The sequence below is a fragment of the Centrocercus urophasianus genome, unplaced genomic scaffold (genome assembly GCF_019232065.1).
Source record: "Centrocercus urophasianus isolate 14NV4802_14NV808 unplaced genomic scaffold, USGS_Curo_1.0 seq_26, whole genome shotgun sequence".
Classification (NCBI taxonomy): domain Eukaryota; kingdom Metazoa; phylum Chordata; class Aves; order Galliformes; family Phasianidae; genus Centrocercus; species Centrocercus urophasianus.
Genome location: NW_024884822.1, coordinates 14,957,622 through 14,973,701, shown reverse-complemented (window position 1 = coordinate 14,973,701; position 16,080 = coordinate 14,957,622). Strand labels below are relative to the sequence as shown.

Below are 16,080 nucleotides of genomic sequence, written 5' to 3'. Positions count from 1 at the left end.
CTCCGTGTCTCCGTGTCTCCGTGTCTCCGTGTCTCCGTGTCTCCGTGTCTCCGTGTCTCCGTGTCTCCGTGTCTCCGTGTGCGCGCAGTGCCGCAGGTCGGAGGTTTGGTCGCACTCCGGGGCTGTGCGGGACCGCAGAGAGCAGAAACGAGCTGGCGCTTCTCTCCGTAAAAACTCGTTGGCTCTGTCCGGCAGAACTGATTCTTGTTGAATTTCAGAGAATTACGGTGGTGGAAGGATTTGTGACAATATTGCTTTCCGTTCCTTTGTCATTGTGTACTGTAACTTATTTTCTATTTTCTGCAGGAAAGTAACTGGGAATTCAAAGCGCTTTTGCAATACTTGCTCTTTTAAGTTGTAAGAAGTCATTGCTTGATTTCAACGCTTCTGAAGTCTTCTTATGCCTGCTAGGTTTATACTGATCTGTGCATCTGCCAGTCTTTGCTTTCAGGCAGGGGTCACTGATCTGTGTTAAATGATTGCCTTAATCTCGTGCTTTCCATTCACACGTGTTGGTGTTGGGATGGTATTTATAGCCCTGTTTTTGCTGAGCTCTTTTGATCTGTTTCCTGGTAATTGTGTTGCTTTTAGGGCTTGATCTTATTTTAGCATGGGATTCTCTGCCTTAGTCACGTGAGCCTTGTTAAAGCCCTAGAAATATGGAGTTGTATTAGTACTGCTTTGAACTTCTCCTCCTGTGGAGTCAGGTCTGGCCTGGTTTGTGACACCATCTCTGTTGATGAAGCAGAGAGGCTTTCATGGTTCTGCTTATGTGCAACTGTGGTGGCAGAGCCAGAAGTCCCAGACGAGACAAAGCTAACTGTTCTGCAGGCCTTGTTTTAGGTGTCCTGGCCTTGAAAAACGAGTCATTTGGTGCTGAAAACATGATACAAGGGCAGAAATAAATTACAGCAGTTCTCATAAAGTTCACTGGCTCTAGAAGTAGTTTATGGTATGGCCTCGAGTCAGTCACTTGAGTGCTCTATGTGTCCTTATTTGTAAAGCAGGAGTGTATCTGTGAGAAGATACAAAAGCAGCTGTTCTTCAAAATAAATAAATAAAACTTAAATAAAGCTTTAGAATTGTGGAGCAAATGCTAAAATCTGAATACACAAATTTTTCTTAGTTTTCTGCTAAAAGTGATCAAATTTATCTCTAAAAACTGAAATGCGGTTGTAAAATGCCCACTTGTGGTTCTGGTGTTTGGTTGATTTACACTGCAGAAAGTGAATAAGAATCTGATCATTCTTACAATAAATCTTCTGTCAGGCTTTAATAGATTGTAGGGAAATTCAGATAAGCTGCAGCTGGGAGCAGCTCTGCTTCACTTGCTCAGATCCTGGCTGCTTTGAGTGAATTTGGAAGTGCTTGGCAGTTGGGTGATAAATACCAGGGTGTGAAACTGAGGAGTGCAAACTAGACTTCCAGAAGTGTGTACAAGTGAGAAAAGAAATTGAGCTGCAATTCATCATTGTACAGACAGCCAGTGTCCTAGTTCAGCATTTGCTGCTTTAACCAGAAGCAGGCTTAAGCTGAAGCTCTGGAATAGAGTAAAAGCATCTTTCTCCTTCCATAAATAGTTGGTATGAGAGTAGCTTGGTAACTGCAGTAGCATGTTTGCCAAAGTTCTGTGTGTATTTGATGTTACTGTTCTTGCTCTGATTCAAAAGCACCCATGGACATCAGCCTGCTTTAACCGTAGTGATGTATGTTGTGAAGGCTGTGCTAAAGAAAATGTGTATTTTTTCAATAGGTAAAACAGGCAGACGTGGGATCAGTCACTTAAACAATTCTGCATTTTTGTAGGGAGGCAAACAAGCAGCACGTAAGATGTCAGAAATGTTTAGAGTTTGGACATTGGACGTATGAGTGCACGGGGAAGAGAAAATACCTGCACAGACCTTCAAGGACAGCTCAATTAGCAAAAATTCTGAAAGAAAAAGAAAAGCAACTACTGCTGCAACAAAGGTAAGACTGGCAGAATGAGAATGTTCAGCTTATTAATGAAGAGGTAATTTGGTGTGAGCGTGGGAAAGGTGGTGCCCTAGGTTGTTTTCTTTTGTCCTTTCGCCTGCACTCTGTGATACTTGTTCAGTTTTAAAGCCATAGTGTGTGCTGGGTGGGGGAGGTAAACTCAGATTGCATCTGAGGCGAAAAATAAAGCGTGCTGAAGTTAAAATAGTTGGAGACTTTTTTAGTGAAATGCTGACTCCTGAGTAGCTCAGTTTCATCTTTGTGTGCTTGGCCGAGCAGGTTGGTGTGGAGCTGAAGATGTCTAGAAGTGGTTCTTTGACTTCTGCTTAGTTTTGTTGTTAAACTGTTCCTACAAGTGGCAGGGGTCCACTGTTAAGTACATAATGGTTCAAACAGATGGGTGGTAGGTTGTTGGGTTCTCAGTCCTGTGTTCCTTGCAGTGTGAAGACCTCCCACTAAGTTGTGTATTGGTCCTGAGAACCTGAAGACGTGCCTCCTTGTCGCCACCTCGTGCAGCTCAGTGTTTTGACCATAGGTCATCAGTGCTACCAGGATGTGAGTTATGAAAGAGCTCTGTTATCTTGCTGAGAAGAGGATAGGTGGTGACCTCTGTCAGAGTGATCTGATTTGACCTCATTGGCTGTTTCAGCTGAGACAGGAACGTAAATTGCAGTGCTGAAATACTGAACTGGGAGTTGTCTTGTCTTAAGAGTACTATAAAACATTTGATTTTGAAATAACTTCTGATCCAGTGAGTAACCATGAAACAATTTTAATCCTCTAGTAGTGTAGATAAGCACTCCTAGAGCCTAAGTGCCTAGGATCTAAAACTCGCTTCCTTTCGAGGCGTTTTGGAGGACTGCTGCCACTTTGAACTGAAACCAGAATGCTGCAGTTTTATTTATGGCTCTGCAAACACAGCGTGGTGCCTCGGGGAAAATAACCAGGTGTAGTGGAGCAGCTTTATTTGATCTACAGCGGATCAACCACTCTCAGCTGTGTAGTTTCTTAGGGAAGCAAACTCCTGGATTCATGTGAGGGTTAAAGCTCAGAGCTGTGCCACTGCAGCCTGGCTCAGTCCTAACGGTGCTTCAGTGTGACTGTGTGCTCACGGTGGCTCTGGGACCCGGCAGCCTGTGGGGTTCTACAGCCTTCGTAATGGGAATGCTTATAACATGCAGAGATACAGGAGAGATTCAAACTTGGTTCAGTTTGGAGTTTAATGAATTTTCTTCTTGCCTACAGGATTTTGTGAGGGTGTAGAAAACTCCTCGTGTAATAGTTGTGAGATTTGCACAATGGTTGTATGAAAACACAAACGTGCCAAATTTCGTTTTGCCAGCGTGCAAATGGCACTGAGTGCTTCTGTTGAAATAACATAGCTTATGCTTAATGTTTTCTTGTTCCTGCCCTTCTCTGGAGTCTTTCTCAACAAATACTGCTTTCTGATTTCTAAATATAAAGTGTTTCTAAATATAATGTATTGGCAGCTCTTCCAATTTACGTGCTTTCTGTTCTGTGTGCTTAAGATGGCTTTCAGTAATAATTTCAGCTGAGGAAAAGGTATCCTTCTTTGTGAAGGAACAGACAACCTCCTTGTGTGTCAGAGGTGCATTAAGTACCTTGTAAATACGTGATGAGGAATGACGTTAATCAGTTCAATTCAATTCCAGGCTAAGTTATATGCTGTGTTCTGACAGTCAGGTGTGAAAAGGATGCAACTGGCAAATTTAACTGAAATGTTTGGAGGGGAAAAAAAAATCTGAAATTGATGACTGGTGGGAACCTCTTAAGATAGATTGTTAAAAGAAACTTTGTCCTGTGGTATTTGCTACTAAAGCTTTCTGTGAGTGTATGAATATATGGAAATATGAAAGACAGGTTGCTGGTAGGGTCAGTAGAAAGATTATTCTGTGCCTTTTGTACCTGTGAGAAATGTGATGAAAGCTGCAGACTAATTTCATCTTCTAATCCTTTGTTTCAGTCAATTCAGTTATTGTGAAATGTGGCTGCACAGGACCTCTCTGTATCCTTATCCCCTCTGCTTTTCCTGTCCCAAGATGCTGTCTGTGCAGTACAAAGAAAGGAGTAAAGGATAAAGCACACTTACACAGGAAATTAGAGATGAATTGCTTTTTTTTTTTTTTTTCCTCCCCTGTCCTGGGTTTGTAGACATTCCTTCCAGTTTGAAAAATGATAGAAAATGCATCCTGAATGAGTTTTGGGCAGCACAACTCTCTGCCAGTGAGACAGCAGTTCACTGATACTGAACTCAGCTCCACTGTGCTGCTAAATATTTCCTTTTCCTATGCATTAACTAAAGGCATTGTTTTTTCCCCCCTAATTAGCACTGGAGAAAGTACTGCAGAAAGGAAGACCAAGAAAAAAAGGTATGTGGGTAATGATGGCAAGATGTGCAGCTATTTGAGTGTGGGATCTTGCACTTGGGTGTTGCAGCAGGCAGTTTGGGAGGGGTGTGTATGGAAACTGAAAAGCAAACTTGTGAATGCTGACTTTGATGCTGCAGCTTTTAGCCTCGTTACAGATGTTTGTATAGCAGATACTTGGGAGAATTTCTATTCTTCCCTGTCCAAAAATTCCTAAATTCCTTGTCTTCTGTTTTTTGTTTCTTTTTTTTCATACTGACTCTTTTATCTCTTGTGATTTTGCTTTAGTAGAAATCTTGCTTTTGCCTCAAAGTTCATCAGGTAGTTAAACGTGCAAGAGTAGCACACTGTTTGTAGTGTGTATTGTTCCACCTATCTGTCTTGCTCTTCTGTTTGTTGTTTGCATCCCCTTTTCTTAACAGCTGTCTCTCTGAAGCTTTGTTTAAAGAATGAAATAAGTATCTTAAAAATAATAATAATAAAAAATCAGGGTGGTAAATATTCTGTTCCCACTCCACCTCCCATTCCTCTTCACTCCTGGAAAAGAAATAGTAATTTGAGCCAGAAGTTCTTAGGACGTTCTTCCTCCTTTAAATCCATGGTAATGCTAGCTTGGGAATCCACTGCAATCTCCATTAGCAGAGCCCGTTCAGGAGCAGCTTGAGCCCTGCTGTAGTGCTGCTGAGCATTAGTCTGACACATGGGGCACGTCTACAATAATCACCTCCTTGTCTCTTTGCATTTCATAGCCTGTCCTCTATCTCTAAATCTGATCTAAAACCAATTTCAGGAGGTTTTTGAGAAGAAGCCTTTTGCTTTGTGTGCCAGTTGTTCTCAGCAGCTTTTAAAAACATGCCTTTATATGAAACTGTTGTTCCATCTGGCTTTATCAGAATACTTGACAGCAGAACTGAGGTGCTGCTCAGGATTGCTGAGGGGCTCTTTATCAGGAGGGTCCATTTATTGCTGGAGTTACCTGGAAATGGTGAGGTCATAAATCCAACCGATTTCTAAACAACGGAGTTCATAATTCTTCCTTCCTCAGCTTTCTCTGCTGCAGTGCTTTATTTGGCATTCTGTATTTCAGAGCATTTGAGCCCTGAACTGCTGCCAGATGTAAAAAGGAGCAGAAGGATTTGTGGTAGGAAGTTGTTCAGCCATTTTTTTCCCCTAAAACTTCTGTGCTCTTCAAATTGGTGTCCTGTTTTGATGCAAGTATGAAATCCAGCAATATAAATTCCTTTTGAGGTAATGTGGGATTTCTGTCTCTTTGTTGTGATCCAGGAAAAATTAAATGCAGAAAATTCAGCAAAGCATTGCCATTAAATATGCAGGTTCCAGAATAAAAAGAAAAAAGCCAAAGTAGTGGGTTCTGGCAGAGAGCACAAAGCCTTGACACAGTGTGTGTGTTCTGATAGCAGCACGAAGCTACAGGCTTAACCAGAAAAGCAGGAATGGGCAAAACTACTGCTGTACAATGCTGTAACATCAGGTGGCACAGAGTTGGCTTCTGCGTTGGCTTCATCGTTGCTGTGTGGCATCCTTCATTTGCTAATTGAAAGCCCCCTTCGTGGAGGGCTTTTTTTTATGAATCACAAACAACTCTAACTGTCTAAAGGGTGAAACTTGTCCTAATTCACTCGTTCCTTCGGGGCACACAGCCGTAAACATCCCGGTAACTGTGCTCCACGTTGCAGGTCTGATTTAAGTAGCGTGTTAAAATCACTGGAGGTTGTTAGATGATTTAGGTGGAGTTAGGAAGGATAAAGTCTGAGAAGAACGATAACACGCATTACAAAATGCAGCAGTTGTTCCATGATTTGTGCATGGAAACTCACGAGTTTAGCAACGCTTATGAGCTTGTGAGGTGAATGGATGCTGGAGAAATGTTGTGCTTTTCCAGTGGTGTACCCACAAATCTGGAATCTACTGATCGTTAGCATCGAGGATGTTACATCACCTAATTAGGACAAGAGAAAATGGGTGAATTTTAGAATAGGTGAATCCTTTGTCGGGTTCTTGCCCATATAAATGGGTCTGAAATTCAGTGAAGCTGTTTGGACAGAAAGAGTTTGTGTAGAGCTGCCAAAGGTCATTTTAAAATAGTCCCGTTCTCTCTCATTTAGCGACTGGTTTTACATCAGCAAAAAGTCTGTATTTAACCAGACCTTAGGGATTTTTTTTAATAAACAGCCATTACATCTGCACAGAGCAAGAGAGATAAGAGATGGCTGTATTACAAAAACTTCAGTGGTTTGTTTACGTTGCGTTACAGACCTTGATCTTGAGAACAGCTGTCTTACTGGAAGGGCTACAAATGAGGGGAGAATAAATGAAGTTGCAGAGCATGCACAAACCCACTTTCCAGTGTTCCTAATGTCTTTATCCTGGACTGTTTCCACACCTTCTCTCCTACCCCGCAAACATAAGCACTGTGTAATTGCAGAAAGTTTGGCTCCTTTTGCCAGGAGTAATCTAGGAACAGTGTCCATTGAGCACAATTCTAACATCTGTGAAATCACTGATGCAATTTCCACCAACACTTACATAGCCAAAATGTCACTTGTTATTACAGTTCTGGGCATCCAGTCTTTGTTAATTTCTGCCTGAAGCTTCAGCAGTACAGCACACTCATGCTTTTTCTGCAACTTTGTTCTTGTGTTGAGGTAGGCCAATGAAGTCACTAGATGTTCCTCAAAGCCTTGCCAACTTTCAAATTTACCTTTTTTCCCTGTTGTCCTGCATTCGCTTTGATGTTGTATGGGCCAACTTACTTCACATCTGTGGTGTCATTCTGCTGTTGCTCAAATAGCCAAAATTTGTTCTTTCAGAATAAAGGCAGGAGCTGGGAGGAGGACAAGGAGGGAGGGAAGATTCTTAAATTGTCAGGTCTGGAAATGTTCAGAGCAATTAATCGATCTTTGGATTACAGCAGAGAATAAAGGGCAGAACTGTGCTCATCTGTGTATTTGTTTTCTTTCAGATCTAAAAGTGTAACAAGTTCCAGCAGCAGCAGCAGTGACAGTTCAGCTAGTGATTCCTCATCTGACAGTGATGATTCTTCTACCTCTTCTTCTTCTGATAGTGACAGTGATGAGAGCTCCTCCACATCCTCCTCTTCTCCATCCTCGAGTAGTACTTCCTCATCTTCAGAGTTTGAATCAGATTCCAGTTCCTCCAGCAGTAGCAGTAGCAGCACAGACAGTAGTTCTGATGATGAGCCACCAAAGAAAAAGAAGAAGAAATAATGAACAGGGAAGAACTGCTTCTGAGTGAATTATAACATTCTTCAAAGAGGTTTTGAGCACGTGGTTGCCAAACAGCTTAACTGGTCAACATTTCTTCTGCTAAAACTCTCTAAATGTTCTGTGTCGTTCATAGGACATGAAAGGTATTAAATGGCACGTGAAACTTACTGAAAGAGTATTTTTGAGGTTTATCATTTTATGGGAAATCTTACTCTTTTAGTTTAAAAGTCTATCATCAGATTTGTTTATATGAGCTGAGGCCCAGTAACCTGGATGTTTACGTGCTGGAACGCAAAATCTCTTTATTTCAGATCATGCTGTGCATCATGTTCTACTGCTCTGTGTATGGCGACTTCTCTTACATTTAGAAAATCCTCTAAACTATCAGAAGCAAAAGCTTCACACTGCTGCCTGTAGTGCACTGTCATTGCTGGCGTGGAGTGCACAGTGCACACGGAGGACCTGCCATCTCACTGTTAACAAATACTGCTGCTGAGCTTTTTTCTGGTGGCTTTTCCCGATGCTTCCAGGCTGAGTCTTACTTGCACCACAGAACTTTCAGTGGCGTTCCTTTGTTCATGCTGGATGTACTACTTGTGCTGTACAGAGGCTTTGCCTGTTTCCACAGTTGGTGTATTTGTAGTGCTTTTCTGAGACAGTGTCTCTTGCAGCAATGTCTGTGTAAGAAAGAGGAGCAGTGCACGATGGAAGGATTGACTGATGCTGCTTAGGAGTTTCATCTTTGTGCCTTGTTTTGTAAATCACTTGTATCCTATTGGAAGAAGGGCTTGAATAGGTGTGTTTCAGAACTATTAGCTTTCAGTATAGAATAGGCAGTAAAAATGGTAGTAACAAACAAAAATGGCACTATTTTTAGGAGAGAGGTAGGCTATTTTCACTGAATGTTCGGTGAGGAGAAGAGTCGTCTCTAAATGGAATTCCCAAAGGAGAGAGTTTCCCTTTGATATTTTTGCAAAAAAAAAAAAAAAAGTTGTGTAATGTGAGACTGCCAAGCTGTGCTGTTGGGCAGGAGGTGGCTGGTTGTGGTCTGCAGTAGGAGCAGCCCTGCGCTCATGGGAGGCGTGTGTCTGTGAGACCCTGCAGCAGGAGGTGCAGGTCGGTGCAAAGGAAAATCCCAACGTGCTGCAGAACAATCACTGCTGGTTGCAGGTTGAAACTTCTGTGTTCTTTTGGTGGATTTGAGCATTGGCATTCGTATTCTCATTTGGGATGTTGACTCCTGGATTTCTTATTGTTGGAGTTCCCTTTTTTTTTGGGAGGGGACGTCACACGTGGAAGAATTCTTAAATATCTTGATTTAGGTAAAATATAGTAACTATTTTTTATATTTTTATGGAAAATGCAGTGTGTAGTATTACTTTTGAATAAACTGTGCTTATATTTAAATGTTTGAAAATATGTATGTTGTGTGTTTTAGTCTGTAATCATTACTGTGTTTTACAGAACGCTGCAGACTTGTAAATAAAATTAACAGAAAATCGTTGGAAGTCCTCCTTAGTGAATGTACTGTTTAATGGGAAAAAGTTAATAAATTATTAAACGGTGCTTTCTAAGTTCATGCTTAATGGCAATGAAAATGTAAGTGATACAGTAGTAAAGCATGGAAGAGGCGGTGGTGGTAGGGAGCAGGCATTTGGAGAGCTGTATTCTTAGAGGTGACCCGAATCCCAGCCCTGTGACAGCTTTGGCAAACTGATGACTGAAGCAGGTTGTTGGGAAGCTTGCAGCCCTGGCTTCCATTGTAGGGGCACAGCAGGAATGGGGGACTGCTGGAAGAGGACACAACACCCATTTCATGGAGACTGTGTGCAGAGAATGCAGGCTCTCGCTCTGGGTGGCGTTGAGCTGAGCAGCAGTAGCAGCAGTGTGGATGTGAAGGGGGACTGTGATGAGGAACAGCAGTTAATTAGGAGGGAGGGGACAAGGGATCTATTAAGATCTATGCAGAAACAAACAGATCTATTAAGATCGTGTGGGGTGTTTGTTTCTGCAATCTGTAATGCTGCCAGTACTTGTGTGGGTGGTTCATCAGAAGTGTAGTGATATTCCTCATTAACTCATCTCTGCCAAGAAAGGAAAGTTGATGATTGTCAAACAGCCTGCTAAGTGCTAAAGCCAGTCACTAAGTTCAGGGGTTGGTCTCTTCCTACTTCTGTTTGCAGTGTCTGCAGCCAGCTAAATTGGGTCAATTCACCAAGGCAAAAGGAAATCCTTCTGTATGTTATGTTCTGTTAGCAGGAGATATGGGAAGGTAATATAATTACAGATAACATTAAGAAAACCTTGATTTCTAGCCCACTGTTGGGTTATGAGTGGGGAGACTGAGGTGTCTTACTGCTTTAACTGCAAAGCACACACTGCCTAGAGCTGATAAGGTCCCAGACCAGCCACAAAGCTATCTACTCTCACATTGAGTGTTTACTTTTGAGTATGTTTTATTTTTGTGAGTTTATGTATCCTGTTTTACAGATTAAAACCCACCAGCATATGAAGAGCCTTCCTTACCAGTTCACCTTTCAACACACTGCATCCTGATACCTTGTCACAAGATGCTTCAATTCCAATCCTTTTTGACAGGTATTTCTTTAATTACTATCCTTCAGAGCTCTAGGTTAAGTACAGAAAGGCATTAATTGGAAGCAAACAAAGCAACCCTCCCTTCTCTGAAATTATTTACTGAGCATGTATATTTTTACATGAGAGTTGTGTATCTTGGATCAGGTTCAATTTAATCCTTCCTATTTCAAGCAAAGCTGCCATCGCTAATTGAAGTGAAGCAATTGATGCAGTCTGGTAGAAAAACAGCCTCAGGAAAAGGCATTGCATTTCAAGGGAAAACACTGCTGAGTGATAGGAGAGCAAAAGAAGGGGGGAAACCTGATATTCTAGTGTAAAGCTATTGGGTGGATTTGCTTTATACAGAAATCATTCCATGTACCTGAGCCTCATGGATGTAATCTGTTTTATGAAGTCACAATTATCCAAGATGTGTCTCTAACCAGACACTGAGATAGGAGTGGGGTCAGGCAGGTCTTCACAGCCTAATTTTGTTCAAAATATGTTTTTTTTTAAAAAAAAAAGCGTGCGTGGGGGGAGAGGCATTAGGAACAGTACAAAATGTGACACAGAATATCAGCTTGAGAGGTGATACCCCGAAAATGCCACTGTCAAAATATAACTATGAAGACATGATTGAGACGTAACAGGAATGAAGCACTTTGATTACTTGCTGCTCCTCTATTTACGCTGCAGCGTTACTTTCTCAGCGAAGCTGCCTGTGCCCTCCCCACCTCCATAAAGCAGGGAAGCTGTTGGCACTTAACTTTGAGACAGGGCAGAGTTCATCCCCGTATCATCGTATTTTGTAGTAATGTTGGTAATATCTTGGTTTCAGAACAGAGCTCGCATTTAACTGCCAGTAACAGCAGTTGATCTATTGCAGATGGCGCCAGACTTAGCTCTATTGGATGTTTTTACAGCGTCTTTGCAGGAAGGTTCCCTGCAGTCAGAGCCTCCATTTGGATGTGGTGCTCAGGGCCGTGGTTCAGTTAAGAGTTGGGCAGTACGATCAGCTTGTGACTTGATGATCTTGAGGGTCTTTTCCAACCTGAGCAATTCCATGATTCTTTTTAAATGCTGGAGTTTAAATTGCAGTCGTACAAGAATTTTTTTTTACAATTCTGCTGCATTTTATTTGCACGCTTTAACCTGTATCTTTTAGTATGAACACGAAGTAGAACTGCGCTCCACCGCACTTAAAGCCATCTGCTTCCACAAACCAGCTCTGATGTATTTATTTTTGTTTTGCACGGGAACTTTTACACAGTTTAAACTTGCAGGCTTTTCCACGATCACCGACTTTGGGAATTCTCTTCTTTTAAAAGCTCTCCTACGTGGAAGAGCCGTTCCTCGGGCGAATCCGCCTCCTGAGGTGGTGGCTGCGCTTCCGCCCGTTGTTTCGGCTCGGAGCCGCGCTCCGTTCCGCCGGGCTGCGACGGCCAGAGCCCGACCGGGAGCCGTCGCTGCCCGCACGTGGCGGTGCTGAGCGCGGTCCGGGCGAGGCTGTGGAGAATTGCTCTGCGCCCCGCCCGACGGGAATCCGTTCTGGGTCTGCGATCTGCCCTTAGAGGAACGCGGGCCGGCCGGTAACGGCGCGACGCGGGGGATGAAGGCGCGCTCCCAGCGGTGACGTGGAGGTGACGTGAGGACGTGCGGCGCCGCGCAGCTCCCGGCACGGCACGGGGGGCGGCGCTGAGGGCGGGGCGGAGCCTCGTAATGACGTGGAGAGAAGACGAATTCCGTAAGCGGGGCTCCATTCCCGCTCCCGGGGTGCGGCGCGGCCTGTGACGTGACGTGACGTGACGTGACGTAACGTAACGTAACGCTGCCGGCGTGGTCACGTGCCCGCGGAGTCTCTCTCTCTCTCCCCCCGCCCCGCCTCCCAACCGTCGGCGGGTCACGTGAGCGGCGCGGGGCTGCGGCGGCGCGGGGACTGCCGGGAAGCGCGAGTGCCCGGCTGCGGGAGGAGCCGCGGCCCGGCAGGACGGGCGCAGGGCGGGCGGCAGCCGGAGCCGGGCCCAGGGCCGCCCAGGCCGACGTCGCCAGCCCACCCCGAGCTCGTCTCGCCGCCAGCCCGGCCCCGGACCCCGCGATGGAGCGGCGGGAGCCCTGGGGAGCCGCCGTCGCCTCCCGCCTGTGAGCCGCTCCTCCCTCCCCGGGCCTCGTCCCGCGCCGACAGCCGGGCCTGCCGCTCGCCCTCCGCTGCCTCGGGGCTCCTCGCACCCCTCCTCCTCTTTCTCCTCCTCCTTCTCTCCGCCCTGCGAGCCGGTGGCGGCAGCCAGGAAATGGTCCGGGCCTAGCGGAGAGCGGCGAACGGAGGTGAGACGCGGCCGGGGGTGGGGGCGCGCCGGGCCGGGCAGCGCCTCCTGCAGGGATCGGAGCCACGGCGGGGCGGGCCGGGATCCCTGCGGCGGCTCCGCGCCCTGGGCGGCCCCTGCCCGGCGCTGTCCTCCTCCTGGCACAGCCGCCCCCATTTGTGTCCGCGGCGGGCCTGGCCGGCGATCCCCGGTCCTTCGGGGAGCGGAACCCCGCGGGCCGCCGCTAAAATGTCTGCTCGGGACGCCACCGGGTGCTGCTGGGGCCGGCGCAGCCTCCTCTCTGGGCCGCGGGGTTTAATCCTTTTTCTGATTCGATCCCGGGGCTTTGTTCCTTCCCCTTCGCTCTGTTTTCGGCACCGAGCGGCTGTGTGGAATGGACAGGGCCGGGGGGCTCTGTGTGCCGCTGCGGGCGCGGCCGATCACCGGGAACAGGGACTGCACGGCTCGGAAGGGGCTGCTGGCCGTTGGTGTATTGCTGTTACGTAAAGAATCGCCCGTGATGAGGATGGCGTTATGCTCTGTGATTGGGAGAGCTGTCACCTAACATTCCTGAACCCGGGTTGACAAGGTGTTTTTTTTTTTTTTCCAGTCAGTGCTGTTGGGTGCCGGGCTGCAGAGCTCAGTGCTTTCATTTGCTGACTGTTCTGTTTGCATCTTTAAATGGGAAAGTGGCAAACTTCATGACTTCCTTTCACCTGAGTGCTTACACCCGTGCCTCAAGATTGGTCTGGAACGCTGATGCCCCGATGAGAGCAGTGCCTCCTGTGGGCCCATCTCACAGCCCATCTCCATTGCACTCCTGTGTGATCATTTCCTTATGAAGGCGCTGACGGAGCTGTGTTCCCACTGATGTCAGTCTGCCCTCCCACTTGCCTCCTGCGAGCAGAGCAGGCACTTACTCAGCACTGACACTCTTGGAAATTAACTTGTTCTCCTCAAGCGTCTGCCTTTATTTTCACCACACTGCCGGCTCTCTTCTCCTTACTGCACTACTCAGAAGTGCTTCTCCAGCTCCTTACTGTGAGAGGGAGTACTGTGCAGCCTGGGGTGTTATTGTGAAATAGGGTCCAGTCAAGTGGTGGAAGGAGTGGCATTCAGTATCTCCTCTAATGAGGGAACCGCCATTAAAATCACAGTGCTGCTGTTGTGTCCTGTGCCCCAGCGAGGTGTGCGATGTGCAGCCTTAGCCCTGTTGGTCCTATGTGGCTATGGTACGCGAGCTGTACAGCGGCTCGTATGGTGATTGTGGAGTTCTTGCTGTCAGTAACAGGAAGGGAAACTTTTCCATTGGGCATCGTGAATATTTTGGCTGTCTTGATGTATTAGTATTATCTTTTATGATTTCCCAACTTCAGTGTATGTGTTGTATAGCGTTGTACAAGAGCAAGTTCTCCTCTGCTGAATGCTGTTCTTAATCATGAAAGAACACAGCAAAGTTCAGCTCCAGCTCCAAAAGCAGATTAAAGCCCTGATATTTTCTTCCCAGCTCTTAGTTGTTGCTTTTCTCAAACATTGTGAGAGGGAGATGGAGCACCTGGAGTTGGTTTTCTTCATCAGTTTTGTTCAGGAAGCCACACAGCAACCAAAAAAAAAGAAAAGATATTTGTATGTTTTGCATTCTTCCCAGTTATAGTGATGTGAGCTTGATAAAAATCCAGTGAAATATTTCGTGCTTGTCTTTTTAGTGATATGGAATGTGTTTTTCCCTGGTTATAACCCAACTATTTGAAGAAAGAATGCCACTTTTTTTTTTTTTTTTTTTTTTAATCTGCAAACACCATAGAGTTTGCATTGTTCAGGTTTTGTAAATAAATACTTTCAGCAGAAGTCTGTCCTGACCTCACAGTTGGTAGATAATAAGTTGGCAAGCACACTTGAGTTCCTCCTTCCTTTTCTAGCTCTCAGCTGCTGCCAAAGGTGCTCTGCTGCACTTTGTGTTCCACAGTGGTTGCTCCTGGATGTCAGATGTGACTGAAGGCACACAGCTTGTGTGTTACTTGCTGAGAGAACCGTGCCCTGTCTCTGTTGAAGCAGACAGGACTGTGACCAGGTGGTGGATGGGGAAGCTCAATGCTGTCTGTGTTGTTGAGAGCAGCCATAACTGCTCATCACTGCTTCAGCGCCTCTGTTCTTTTCCCTCCTGTTCATTCTCTTCTTTGGAGAGTTCCTTGTAGTTGTTACTAGTCTTTTCCTTTGCTTTAGATCACCAGAAGGCTGTACTGAGGGCAGAAACAGCAGCAAGCGATGTCTGTGTTTGAGGCTGAACACTGAGTGCTGAGAGGTGAAATGGGCAGCTGTCCTGCAGGCAGATTTGTCCCTGTTAGAAAGTGGGGGAAGAGTGCTAGGATCTTCCAGGAGGCCACGTTAATGGGCAGCAGTGTGTTTGCAGAGCTGGGAGAAAGTGACACAGCGTCGTGTGTGGGGTCAGAGGGTGTCAGAATAGATTAGAGATTTTAGTGACTGTGAGGTTTGTTCTCTGCGGCAGTAATTTCACATTGCTACATGTGTGTGCTTTGTTCTATGGGCAGGCTTCTCTGCTGTTACTGTAAGCTCGCAGTTACCTTCAGACAGGGGCTGAGAAGGAATAAAACCCAAGTCTGCTGCCTCCCAGGTCGTTCGTTTTCAGTGTCTCACTTGGAGTTTGTGTCACAGAGCAGCTGATGTTGGTGCCGTTGTCTCTAAAGCAGAAAACCTCCAAGTTGTGAAGAGATGGAGGGGCCATAGCATGGAGAGTGTGAAAGCGAGTCAGGAAGCTTTAAGAGTTTGTGCTTCGGTAGAGCAGCGTTAGACGTATGTAAAATATATTGCTAGCTGTATTAAAACAAGAAAATGAGAAAGTGAATTGATGGAACTGCAAAAGCAAAGATGAAATAACTTAATCTAGCAATTACTCTTCTCTTGCAGGGTTGTTCCTTTTCTGCAGTTACTCAGGGCTGACAAGATGACTTTTACCTTGTGAAATGTTAGGGGTTCTGTCGCAGCTCAGGAAATATAACTGCAGAGGCTCCGGCTCCTTCCTGTCATAAAGCTTTTCTCCTGAGTTTAGTCAGCCAATATTTTTATAGCAGTACTGTTCTTAGGCTTCTCTTTTTTTTTTCCTTTTTTTTTTTTTCCTTCTTTTCCCCTCTGGAAACCCAGACGGATTTTCTCTTGCAGTTACTGTGTCACTGGAGGGACGTATCCCTGCTGTGCTGGGAAGGGGAGGGCGGTGGCACTGACCCCACGGAGGTGCCTCGCCGTGCTGTGGGAGCAGGGCTCACTTCCTCGCCTGGTCTCGTGCCAGCTTTGTACGTGCAGTCCTGAATCCCACTTTCCCATTTAGCTGCAGGACTGTTTGCATCATGTGCTCATGGCTCCTTTAGTGCCTGCCGTCTCCCCAGGCTCTCCAGTTCTTACTGCTTTCCAGATTTCTTTCTCTAACTTTGTTTCAAACCTCCTTTTTTCCCTAGTGCGGTGAACTGTTCTGCTTCCCAAGAGCATTGGCTTGTAGCTCTTCAAGTCGTCGTGTCTCTTGTTCTTACTTGATTTGTTAATTATTCCTGCTGACGAATGTGAAACCCGGTTTATTAATAG

At 45.7% G+C, this 16,080-nt stretch overlaps 2 protein-coding genes across 5 annotated transcripts in view; both read left to right on the top strand.

Annotated features, from left to right (window-relative positions):
* Positions 1-9,117, top strand: part of ZCCHC10 (zinc finger CCHC-type containing 10) — a 9,420-nt gene extending 303 nt beyond the window's left edge. Inside the window, exons 2-4 of the mRNA XM_042826568.1 lie at positions 1,807-1,968; positions 4,323-4,364; positions 7,345-9,117. Of these exons, the coding sequence (XP_042682502.1) occupies positions 1,807-1,968; positions 4,323-4,364; positions 7,345-7,609 (469 nt within the window). The 3' untranslated portion in view covers positions 7,610-9,117. The remainder of the gene's footprint in view (positions 1-1,806; positions 1,969-4,322; positions 4,365-7,344) is intronic.
* Positions 9,118-12,356: 3,239 nt separating this feature from the next.
* AFF4 (AF4/FMR2 family member 4) overlaps positions 12,357-16,080 on the top strand; it is a 48,044-nt gene continuing 44,320 nt past the window's right edge. For 3 of the 4 annotated variants that reach the window (XM_042826087.1, XM_042826084.1, XM_042826086.1), the window contains exon 1: positions 12,357-12,508. The gene's annotated coding sequence lies outside the window, so the exon portion shown is untranslated. The remainder of the gene's footprint in view (positions 12,509-16,080) is intronic. The other variant, XM_042826088.1, reaches the window with a different exon arrangement.